The sequence below is a fragment of the Salvelinus alpinus genome, chromosome 27 (assembly GCF_045679555.1).
Source record: "Salvelinus alpinus chromosome 27, SLU_Salpinus.1, whole genome shotgun sequence".
Lineage (NCBI taxonomy): Eukaryota > Metazoa > Chordata > Actinopteri > Salmoniformes > Salmonidae > Salvelinus > Salvelinus alpinus.
The window spans coordinates 36,813,615-36,826,102 of NC_092112.1; the positions used below are offsets into that span (position 1 = coordinate 36,813,615).

Below are 12,488 nucleotides of genomic sequence, written 5' to 3' on the forward strand. Positions count from 1 at the left end.
CCACATCCTTTTGGCCATGTAGTGTATGTTCTTAGCATGGCTACATGTACTCCAGAGGCACTGAGGTATGGAAATAACCCTGTAGTTAACAGGGAATGGCTAGAATTTAGGTGACAGAGTTATTCAGGATTGGTTCACAGTGGAGAAGATGGCCAAGTACAGAAAGAAGTGCAGATTCTTTGTTTGGTGATGCCCTTCGTGCCAGCCATCGCAATGGGGATGAATGAGAGATATATCTGGATATATAGCTGCGTTTACCAGCAGAGACTAGCCCCACTAGTTTACATTGAGTGTTTATCTCTCTCTGACGTCGCTCAACTAAAACAACAGTGCCTAAGCTATTTCAATTTGGGTTGGCTGGTCACCACTGTTTTTCCCCCCCTGTCTTAGTGTCTTGGAAAGAGCCTTGTTCCTAGAATAACCAGCTGCATGTGTGCTCAGTGTTCTGTGCCTACACTACGACCCAACCCAACCTGGTTCCACGCCACTGCCCATCTGTGTTTATAAAGTGTTCTGGGAAGGCTGCCGGAAACCCTGAAGTCACATGGCTCCAGGAGGTAGAAGTTGCCCTTAACAACAGATCTAGGATCAGATAAATAGAAACACAATGCTAGCTTTAACCCTTAAAAATATCTGAGCTGGTTACACAGACATCACCGATGACTTGACATGGACCAATACCACCAACACTCGTCAAAATGGTGCAACACGGTCTCTACTTCCTTAGGCGGCTTAGGAAACACGGCACGGCACCTCTCCAAATACTACTTCTGCACCATCGAGAGTATCCTGACTAGTCGCATCACGGCCTGATATGGCAATTGCTCCGTCCACAACCACAAGGCCCTCCAGCGGGTGTTGAAGAAGGCTCAGTACATCACTGGGACCGTGCTCCCACCCATCTAGAATATCTACTAGAAACGGTGCCAGAGGAAGGCCCACAGCATCGTCAAGGACCCCACACGCTCCAGCCACGAGCTGTTTACTCCCTCACCATTGGGCAGATGGTATCGGAGCATGACGTCTGATCCCAATAGACTCAGAGACAGTTTCGATCTACAAGCCATCAGACTGCTGAACACTTGAACTGGACTGACCACCTGCACTGACTCTCTGCACACAAACACACACACATCACAACTGCTGCTACCAGACTCTTATTTACTATTGCTAATACTGCACAATTTAAACACTTGCCTGGAGTGCCTGGATACAGCCCTTAGCCGTGGTATATTGGTAATATACCACAAACCCCTGAGGTGCCTTATTGCTATTATAAACTGGTTACCAATGTAATTAGAGCAATAACAACAATGTTTTGTCATACCCATGGTATACAGTCTGATATATCACGGCTGTCAGCCAAATCAGCATTCAGGGCTTAAACCACCCAGTTTAGAACAAAACTTAAACCTTGAAACGTTTAACCTTGAAACGTTTGACACTATTAACAGAGAGCACAAATATGTGAAAAGACAGAAATACACTGATTGTAAAGAGTATACACAGAGTGGTGTAGGCTAAAGAGCTGCATTCCCGAGGGCATCCCACGGGACCTGTGGCCAGGCTGAGAGCATTTTTCATGCTGCGGTCAGGAGCGGGCGGTCAGACAGACAACTTTGTAATGAAAATATTTTTTAGTCCCGCAGATTATTGAGAACGGTCGTCTTTCTGTCTTGTACGTGTTCTTGTGTTAAAGCACCTGTTTGTTAGCAATATTCACATACTCGAATAGCCTAATTCTTGCTGATTTACGTCCAGTGGCCTACCTTCCTTCTCTTTCTTGAGGCGTGCAAGATCAATTACGCCTATATGTGTGGTCTCAAAATTGCTGGGACCTGGGCTGCAAAGCAAGCTGGGTCACATACACCTAAAATAACATTGCGGGACTGCAGTCGGATTCGGGACCATTTCTTGCGGGAGCGGGTTGGAGTCAGACAAGAAGACAGCAGGAGGCGGCACGGTATGAAAAGCAGCAGGAGCGAGATGAAGAAAATCAGTCCCACAGCAGACCTCTAGTCCAGGCCAACTCAGTCTGTCAACGTCACAGAGAGAGAGAGAGAGAGAGAGAGAGAGAGAGAGAGAGAGAGAGAGAGAGAGAGAGAGAGAGAGAGAGAGAGAGAATGAAAGACAGACAGACTGAATGGAAGACAGAGAGAAAGAGAGGAGTTGTATGCTCCCCACATCTGTTTCCTCTGTTACATAAACTGTAGTCTGTAGTCTGGGACCCACTAGGAAAAGAAGGCAGAGAGGAGAGAGAGAGAGGGGGGAGGGGGGGAGATATTAAATGGTCCTGCTGTTACTGACCCTAATACTGTGTTCCTCTTCAACCAACCACATACCAGGGATCTGAGTGTTGCCATGGTTCTGAGATGCATCATAGTATAATGGCAGACAAGGTTATATCAGAGAACACTTTGTTCCAAATACATTGAAGAGTCATTGAAAACATAGGATCTGTTTTTCTTCATCTGCTGTGACCAACCCTACACTCTTAGTAAAAAAAAGGATCTAGAACCTAAAAGGGTTCTTCAGCTGTCCCCAAACACTCTAAAAAACAAAGGTTCATGGAGTATGCTTCAGGGGTTCTTCAAATTGAAACGGTGGGGGAACCCCTATAAGTTCTTTAAAGAACCCCTTTTAATGGATCCTCAAAGAAACTTTTGAAGAACCTTTTGGGGTTCATTTTGAACTACCCCCCCCCCCCTATTACTATTATGAATATTAATAATAATAATATAAATAACAACAATAACACTATATTTTAGTTCTCAGTGTTTATTATGATTTTAGTGGCAAAGCAGAATAAAAAAATCTAAATATGAGGTAAACTCCCAGCAGAGCCACAAGTCCAATGGCGTGTTGATGTTAATGTATTGAGGTTCTCCGTATCCATAGCCAGAATGATTTTGCATTGCATGGTGATCGAACAGGTTTCCTGTTATATTCATCAGAGGTGTAGGGAGGGTGAAGTCTGTGAATCCCAAAGAATAGTAATTATACATATCAACAAAACATGCACACTACAGTATTCATACCTTGTTTTTTGTGGTAAATGGGAATGTAAAAAACTGTTTTGATAATGGTTTTCATACACATACCTTGTCCATAATGTAGAGGCCTATGGGATATTCATTGAAGAGGTAAGAGAGGAATATGATAAATGTGATCTGCATAATAATATACCAATACCTATTGACATACCTTTGTATGCCTCCTCGTCTTCATACCTGCAGACACAGACATAAAGGTGAGCAGTTTAGTCATCTGCACTCAATACAGCTAGCCTTCAACATATTCTTATAGCCTACATATTCTTACCTCTTTGTTGATTGATATCCATTGAATTGTGTCCATTTTCTGTTTTAGAAAGATTTGCACAAATATGAAAAGATAGATGGTATCATCATTAAACAATATAAATGTAGATCATACAAGGGGCAAACCTTACCTTAAATTGAGGAGATCTTTACATCTTTCAGTTAAGTGCCTGCACCTGCTTCCCTTCCAAATTCAAATCTAAATGTTTCAGTTGAGTAGTTAGGTTCTTGCAAGAACCCCCACCAACTAAGGAGGCTCCTCGATGAACCCCACCTCCTATTGGGTTCTTGGAAGAACCTTTTGCTGGCAATTTTCAGTCCCAAGAACCGTAAGGTTCTTTGAAGAACTTTGAGGATCTTAGAAGAACCCTTGTTGAACCCCACAGGAGAGCCATTTGAAAAACCCTTTTAGGTTCCAGGTAGAAACCTTTTGAGTTCCATGTAGACCCTGAAACACCACTTTTACCAGAGATCTGTTGCTATGGATCTTGAGTTAGCCTGGTTACCAGTCTGTTTCCACTTTAGCCAACAATGAAAACAGAGATTTAGTTCAAAGTTGTTTCATACACTAGAGGCAAGGTTAGGCTAGATAACGGTCTGATCCCAATACCTTGCGATAGCGTTGAGACTATTGGATTGACGAAATAGCTCGTTTTGAACTGTTTCTCCTGCAGAACTGTTTCTTCATAACCCACTTTTCAGCTTTGATTTCATAACCAATACGACGCTGTGTGTGTGTGTGTGTGTGTGTGTGCGTACGTGTGTTATGAGCACAACACCGTGTCCTGTCATTAAAGGCTTCTCATTCACCAATGGAGGAATCCTGTTTGTAAACAACACCATGGAAACCGTGAGACTTGAGCCCTCTGGCTGTCTCGCACAGACACACGCACACACGCACGCACGCGCACACGCACACACACACACACACACACACACACACACACACACACACACACACACACACACACACACACACACACACACACACACACACACACACACACACACACACACACACACACACACACACACACACACACACACACACAGGCTTACAATAAGCTAACCCCAGTCAGTAGTCTTGTCGTCTGCCTGGATATGACCCAGAAACACACTCTCTGGAACAAATAGTGTCTTGTCATAATAATCTCCACCTCTCTAAATTAATGGAAATATAATTTGGTGCATTTGCAAAAAAATGCTTTTTTCTTCCAAGCCAAGGCCTAGCAAGGACTTAGCCCGTGGACCAACCAAGACTGTTCACTATACTAAACCCCAATCCATTTGGAAGATTTTCCCTCCCCACTAGCTTGATGTTAATGTGAAATATAATGCAATGTAAAAATGCCTACCCGACCCGTACTGTGCTCAATTCAGAGATAAACAGACAGAGGAAAGCCAGCTATAGAAAAAGGCATTTCAAATGGAAAACCCCAGGAAAAACAGCTTCTCCTTAGAAAGACAGTAGTTGAATGCTATAGTAACGTTAGTCTTTCCTTGAAATTACAAAGTTGACATCATTATGATTCCATACAAACCAGCCTTTTTCTCAGGTAAAATAGCTGTTTTAAGACGCAGGCACATATTCTTGTGTGTATACTGAGGTATGCGTCTTTATGTAATGCTTTATTTTCTGTTTCTGTAACAGTTGGTAGTCAGTTTGGGCTGAGCAAGTATTTGACAGAATTGAAGAGTTAACTAATTGGCTGTCTTAAACTGTCTGTGTGAGAGGAAAAAAATGTCCCTGCCAACTGCACCTTTCTGTCCTTGCCATCACACACTCACTCACACACACACCCACACACACACACACACACACACACACACACACACACACATTCTTGTACAAACCCAAGGGCGGGCACACATACTCAAAGTCAGTATAGCCAAATCAGTTTTCCCGTCGCCACAGCAACAGCATACTTTTATGTCAACTGCAACCTAGTTACTATGGAGATATGTATACAAGGCAAACTCTATGCAGTTGTAGTCAAGGGGCCAGATGACAGAGTAACTTAAGGGCAGACACACACGCACACACACACACGATACAGTTTGTACATTTTGTCTTTCCACATATCACATTCACTCACAAGGGAAAGGCAGTGGTTCATGTGCTGGTCAAATGTAGTTTAGAGCTCACAAGTCCATTTGATAAAGAATCTAATGCACAAGCTAAAGCCTGTATAGTGTACATAATACAAGCCTTATGGGTAATTATATGCCAGAGGGAGTGAAATATATTTTTGGCATCTCGGATTGTTCTGGCAATTCTCACATATGAACTTCATTAGAAGACACATGGTGTCTGGCTGCAGGGGTGCTCTGCTCTTGTGCTCTGTAATACGAACTTTCAACTCTCACTTAGACTTCCCAACATAATAATATCCACATGGGCACTTGAGTAAATAGACCACAAATTTTGCTTTACAGGAAATTCTACCCCCGACATACATTTTCTTTCCCGTACGAGGGCGAAGAAAGAAATGCATCACAGTGAACTGTCCCCTGTGTCCAGACACTGTAATGCGGTCAGACATGATGTGTGCCAACTGAGGTTCCAGGGCTTAGAAGTTGTATAGCCACTTAAATGAGGAAGTGACAGAGAAGATTTTCTATGCCTTACAAACAGAGCCGTAGAGGCTTGAATGAAGAACTTCTGTTAGGTTTCTGCCTTTGAGCAACAGGCTCTTTGGTGGAAAACAGTAGGAAATGTATGTAAATAATGTATGTAAATAATGATTGTGAATAAAAGAAAGCAGCAGTACTACAACGTGACGTCATCGGTAAATATGGGTGGGTGTCTGTCTCCAAACGCTCGGCTGTCGCCGAAACACATCCCTTAGTTCTGACCTCTGCTGCAAAACAATTCAACCAGCTCTCACAGTCTCACGCCAGAATTGGACGCTCAGCCATGTTCCTCAAACGCCAGCTTTCAAAGTTTGTTCCAAACGTCAAATTTTGAAGTGTTTTCACGTCATTTCACGACATCCTCAGACATGGATGGATGTCGAAGAATGACTTATATCACGGGTGACCTGGCTGAAAAAATAAGACATTAAAACGTAAAGAATACTTCAGTGAGTGTGTCCCTTTCTTCCCGTGTTTACTTATACTTTCCCATGGGCAGATGATATCTGATTATCCTTTGACATTAATGTTATTACAACTTTTAGTATTAATTGGTTATGGGAATTATTTTCCTTATAAATATATAGCCTGCATGTAACCAGCTCCTGAAATAGGAGAATGATTAGTGAAATATTTAAGCCTTTAGAAGAAACCAGATCAAGATTTAAATCAAAACTGAAAGGCTGTTCCCTCCAGAAAACTCCAAACTTCTGCTTTTTAGTTGGAATTCAGTGAGATGATGAAGTATTGATAAAGCAATTCCTTGTACATGTGTAGACAAAATACTGGATATGTTTGACTCTGAGATTGAAATGGCTGTTCTCCTGATAACTGAATTTGAAATGAGTCCAAGCACCTCAAACAAACAAAGAGAAAGGGAGAGAGAGCGAGAGAAAGAGAGCGAGAGAGTGTGGTGCAGCTGTGTGTGTTGTGTGTGTGTGTGTGGGGTGTGTGTGTGTGTGTGAGCGTGTGCGTACGTGTGTGTGTGTCTTTGCTAGCCTCCTCCTTACCTGGCTCCTGTCCTTGTCCACCTTCTTGAAACACTTATTAAGCGACAGATTGTGGCGCACCGAGTTCTTCCAACCAGTAGGGGCGCTAGCAAAATACGGGAAATGCTCCAGGATCCAACCATAGATATCTTTCACCGGCAGCCTCTTGGATGGCGCGTCCTCTATTGCCATGAAGATCAGACAGCTGAACGAGTACGGAGGCTTCCGATTGGCTCCCGTGGCCAGGTCGTATGGGGAAGAATCACATGGGTCGGGGGAAGGGGAGGAGGAGGAGGGGGAGTGCGGGGGTAGAGGGTGACCGTCGGGGTCCTGCAGGGGGGAGACGGAGCGGAGCCCCGAGTGAGAGAAGCTGTTGAGAAGGTCTGTGCTCTCGTGGAGCCAGGAGAGGCTGGTGAGCTCCTCGTCCTCGGCCTTGGAGAAGGAGGCCGACAGAGACAGGGACAGGTCGGCTGCCTCCGCCTCCCTGTAGAGGGGACTCAGACCCCGGGTCGCTCCCAAACCGCTGCTGGGGCTCTGGGCCTTCTTACTGGGCGGCATGGTGGGTCCCATCCAGCCCTGGGCTCTCTCCTGGATGGGGGAGGGAAAGAGAGCACAAGACTGGGTTACTATGCATCAAGTCATGTCTGCAACTCTGATGCTTCTACAGTGGGTTTTGAGAGACAGTTTTGATGGGATCCTCAGGAATGGTTGCTGTAACAATCACACCAACCAGTGAAGATAAGATGAGCGTTAGAATGCATTAGATAACTGCAGATTAATTGCTAGAACAGTAGCTAAATTGACTGCATAGTAAATGCTTATATCCTGTGTTAGGTGGCGTCTTCTGTTGGTAAGATGATCGCAAGATGGAAATGAACACACACACACACACACACACACACACACACACACACACACACACACACACACACACACACACACACACACACACACACACACACACACACACACACACACACACACACACACACACACACACACACACACACACACACACACACACACACACAAGGATAGGATTAATCCCAGCAGGAGATATGTAGTAGCCAGCTCACCCTGTGTGATCATGCTTTGAGCCAAGGAAATCATCCCCCGATCTGACTCTTCTCTCTGGCTGATTGACGGACAGCTGTCAACATCCATCCCCTTCCCCCCTAGCTATGACAGCTGTCACGTTACCATGGCTCCCGGCCCCCTCTGAGCCGCTTTCACCACAGAACAACAGCTCTACGTCCCAAATGGCACCATATTTCCTATATAGTGCACTACTTTTGACCAGGGCCCTATGGGCCCACTATGAAGGGAATCGGGTGCTATTTGGGAAGCTACTCTTCCTTCCTGCTCTGATAATTCTTCTTCACCGAGATACAAGGACTGAGCTATATATATATATAGAATAGAACACATGTATGTACTGTAGGTTGTACGGTAGACAATGTATGATGCCTAGCACTAGCCTACGGTTTTGACATCTGTCAATATGTTTTCTCTTGTCCTCATAAAAAATATGCATGGGACTATAGACTCTATTCTGTATAGTAGTTTGAAGTATCAAGCTTTATTAGTCGTGTGTAGGAGCATGGTATACATCGTCCAACGAAATGCTTTCTTGCAGGTTCCTTCTCGGCAACGCAACATAGAATACTAAATAGTACAAAAATAAGAATACAAACAAAGTAAATGGCTCAGTAGAATAGAATAGACATTTTAGCACAAGTATAATACAGGAAGGCACATTTATAGTCCAATATTTACACATGTATTGGGGGGGGGGTATAAATTGAGCGGTAAAATAGGAGTCTGATAGCAGTAGTTGTGATGTGTGCTAAGGTGCGGAGAATCAGAGCAGGTGGTCAGTCCAGTCAGATGGCTTGTAGATAGAAACGGTCTCGGAGCCTGTTAGTCATACATTGTATGTCTGCTGTGCATATGGCCACCAAACAGCCTAAAGTGTCTTTAGATTCCAAGCATCTTTCAGATAGGCAGATGTATCTGATCGTTGGGTTGCTATTTGGATTCGTTCCGACATTTCTTTCTTTCAGGATTGTGCGTATTGTTTTTGTATTGCTCGGTGCAGTATTACTATATTACAGTATTACTGCACAGTTGCAGCTAGTAACGCAAGCATTTCACCGCACCTGTGATAACATCCGCAGATGTGTTCGCGACCAATAAAGTTTGATTTGATTGAACCTTTTCTTCCTCCATAAATGTCTGTAGGCTGCATGGACCATGGCAGTCATATATGTGTTTATACGACAACCAAACAGTAGCCTAGAGCAGCTTTATCTGTCATCTAGCTTCCAGTCTGTGGATATCTGTTATCTATAGTTCCTCCTTAACTGACGATATCCCCGGGAATCAACAGCAGCTACCTGACGGAGCCATGTTGTTGCACCAGTACTCACGTTGACTGTAACAAATTGAAATCTCCTCCGAAGCTCGACAATAGATATTCCTAGTCCTGAAAAGCCCTGAAAATAGAAAGGGGATAAACAAAGAAAGGTAAGCGAGGGGTTGAGCTATATAGCGGTGACAGGCGCGTCAAGGTGTGGATGGCAGCGAGGGAACAGGGAAGGTTACTGGTGTGACATGGTTCCCAGTTGGACGTCGTCGAGGAGTCGGTCGTCGAGGAGAAGGGAACAACGGAACACACAGGGAGCGTTTTCTTGTTACGTTGCCATGACGGCAGGCAAGGCACCAGGCGAGGCAGGGCCATGACACATTACGGCTGACAGTAAAGTCATCTAATTTTACTGTTGCTATGACAACAAACTCCTTCCAGTTAGGGCCTGTGTTATGAGTTTGTGTGCGAGCCGTAGCGAGGCGCAGTGCAGAGCCGTGTATTCATACCCTAGAGTTTTCAGAAACCTCTCCTTAACACACTTTGAGCCCTAAACAAACTTGTATACAACGTTTATACAACCCCCTGATGGACTGTTAAAGGACAACGAGAGTTCTTGCTCAAGTTCAGACTTGATCGTTGAAGGGAGGGGTACTTCTTACTAGAGGCGTGACAGACTGACAGCGTGTGTGTGTGTGTGTGTGTGTTTGCATGCTTGTGTGTGTGTGTCTGTACATGTTTAATTAAAATCTTGTGTACACGACCCTACGACCTTCTTGACCTTGACACCCAATTTTTTCCTGAGTCTGATGGAATCCCCCAGTGAACCACCGGTGCCTCTATTCTCACACACATCAATGTCCAAACCTCTTGACGAGGTCACTGATGTCCATCTTACCGCACAAGATGGCTCCTCTCAAAGCAAGACAAGTGCCAAGTCAACAATACAATCCCAAAGCAGCAAACATCGGTTGAGCGGGAAATTTGCAGAAGGTGGAATCATATTTCAAATCAAATGAAAGTGTATTGGAGTTACAGAGTTTAGCAGATGTTACGGCGGGTGCGGCAAAATGCTTACGTTACTAGATCCTGGCAATGCAGTAAAATGTCAAACAAGTACACAAATAATACAACAACAAAAAAAGTAATGAAATCAAGAAATCAAGTATCATTGGAACGAATCCAATTAACAACTCAAACAGCACTGTAACGGTAATCCAAATGCAATCTCTATCTATATACACTGGATGAATTTACACTAGATACACTAAGAATGATATGTACAGCAGTAGATATATTAGAGTGAGCTATGTCAAGAATACAATATATAAATACATACAGTGGGGAGAACAAGTATTTGATACACTGCCGATTTTGCAGGTTTTCCTACTTACAAAGCATGTAGAGGGCTGTAATTTTTATCATAGGTACACTTCAACTGTGAGAGATGGAATCTAAAACAAAAATCCAGAAAATCACATTGTATGATTTTTAAGTAATTCATTTGCATTTTATTGCATGACATAAGTATTTGATCACCTACCAACCAGTAAGAATTCCGGCTCTCACAGACCTGTTAGTTTTTTCTTTAAGAAGCCCTCCTGTTCTCCACTCATTACCTGTATTAACTGCACCTGTTTGAACTCGTTACCTGTATAAAAGACACCTGTCCACACACTCAATCAAACAGACTCCAACCTCTCCACAATGGCCAACACCAGAGAGCTGTGTAAGGACATCAGGGATAAAATTGTAGACCTGCACAAGGCTGGGATGGGCTACAGGACAATAGGCAAGCAGCTTGGTGAGAAGGCAACAACTGTTGGCGCAATTATTAGAAAATGGAAGAAGTTCAAGATGACGGTCAATCACCCTCGGTCTGGGGCTCCATGCAAGATCTCACCTCGTGGGGCATCAATGATCATGAGGAAGGTGAGGGATCACCCCAGAACTACACGGCAGGACCTGGTCAATGACCTGAAGAGAGCTGGCACCACAGTCTCAAAGAAAACCATTAGTAACACACTACGCCGTCATGGATTAAAATCCTGCAGCGCACGCAAGGTCCCCCTGCTCAAGCCAGCGCATGTCCAGGCCCGTCTGAAGTTTGCCAATGACCATCTGGATGATCCAGGGGAGGAATGGGAGAAGGTCATGTGGTATGATTAGACAAAAATAGAGCTTTTTGGTCTAAACTCCACTCGCCGTGTTTGGAGGAAGAAGAAGGATGAGTACAACCCCAAGAACACCATCCCAACCGTGAAGCATGGAGGTGGAAACATCATTCTTTGGGGATGCTTTTCTGTAGAAGGGGACAGGACGACTGCACCGTATTGAGGGGAGGATGGATGGGGCCATGTATCGCGAGATCTTGGCCAACAACCTCCTTCCCTCAGTAAGAGCATTGAAGATGGGTCGTGGCTGGCTCTTCCAGCATGACAACGACCCGAAACACACAGCCAGGGCAACTAAGGAGTGGCTCCGTAAGAAGCATCTCAAGGTCCTGGAGTGGCCTAGCCAGTCTCCAGACCTGAACCCAATAGAAAATCTTTGGAGGGAGCTGAAAGTCCATATTGCCCAGCGACAGCCCCGAAACCTGAAGGATCTGGAGAAGGTCTGTATGGAGGAGTGGGCCAAAATTCCTGCTGCAGTGTGTGCAAACCTGGTCAAGAACTACAGGAAACATATGATCTCTGTAATTGCAAACAAAGGTTTCTGTACCAAATATTAAGTTCTGCTTTTCTGATGTATCAAATACTTATGTCATGCAATAAAATGCAAATGAATTACTTAAAAATCATACAATGTGATTTTCTGGATTTTTGTTTTAGATTCCGTCTCTCACAGTTGAAGTGTACCTATGATAAAAATTACAGACCTCTACATGTTTTGTAAGTAGTAAAACCTGCAAAATCGGCAGTGTATCAAATACTTGTTCTCCCCACTGTATGTGGTGTGTATAAACAGTGTAACTAAAATCCACTGGACGACAGTACAAATTATAGAATGAGCTATGTCAGGGATACAGTATTTAAATACAGTGTGAACCAGGAAGTGCCCAGTGGTTTAGTGTATCTATAACATGGGACAGCAGCGTTGGCTAAGTGTGTGAGTGAGTGTGTGTGTGTGTTCGTCTGTGAGTTTGAACTGTGTGTATTTAACCCTTCGCCTCTCTTACAA

The 12,488-nt window shown here is 44.1% G+C and overlaps 1 protein-coding gene across 2 annotated transcripts in view; it reads right to left on the bottom strand.

Moving 5' to 3' along the window:
• LOC139556490 (forkhead box protein N3-like) overlaps positions 1-12,488 on the bottom strand; it is a 61,592-nt gene that overhangs the window by 23,876 nt on the left and 25,228 nt on the right. For both annotated transcript variants that reach the window (XM_071370509.1, XM_071370510.1), the window contains exon 2: positions 6,965-7,531. In XM_071370509.1, coding sequence (XP_071226610.1) covers positions 6,965-7,513 — 549 coding nt within the window. In that variant the 5' untranslated portion in view covers positions 7,514-7,531. The remainder of the gene's footprint in view (positions 1-6,964; positions 7,532-12,488) is intronic.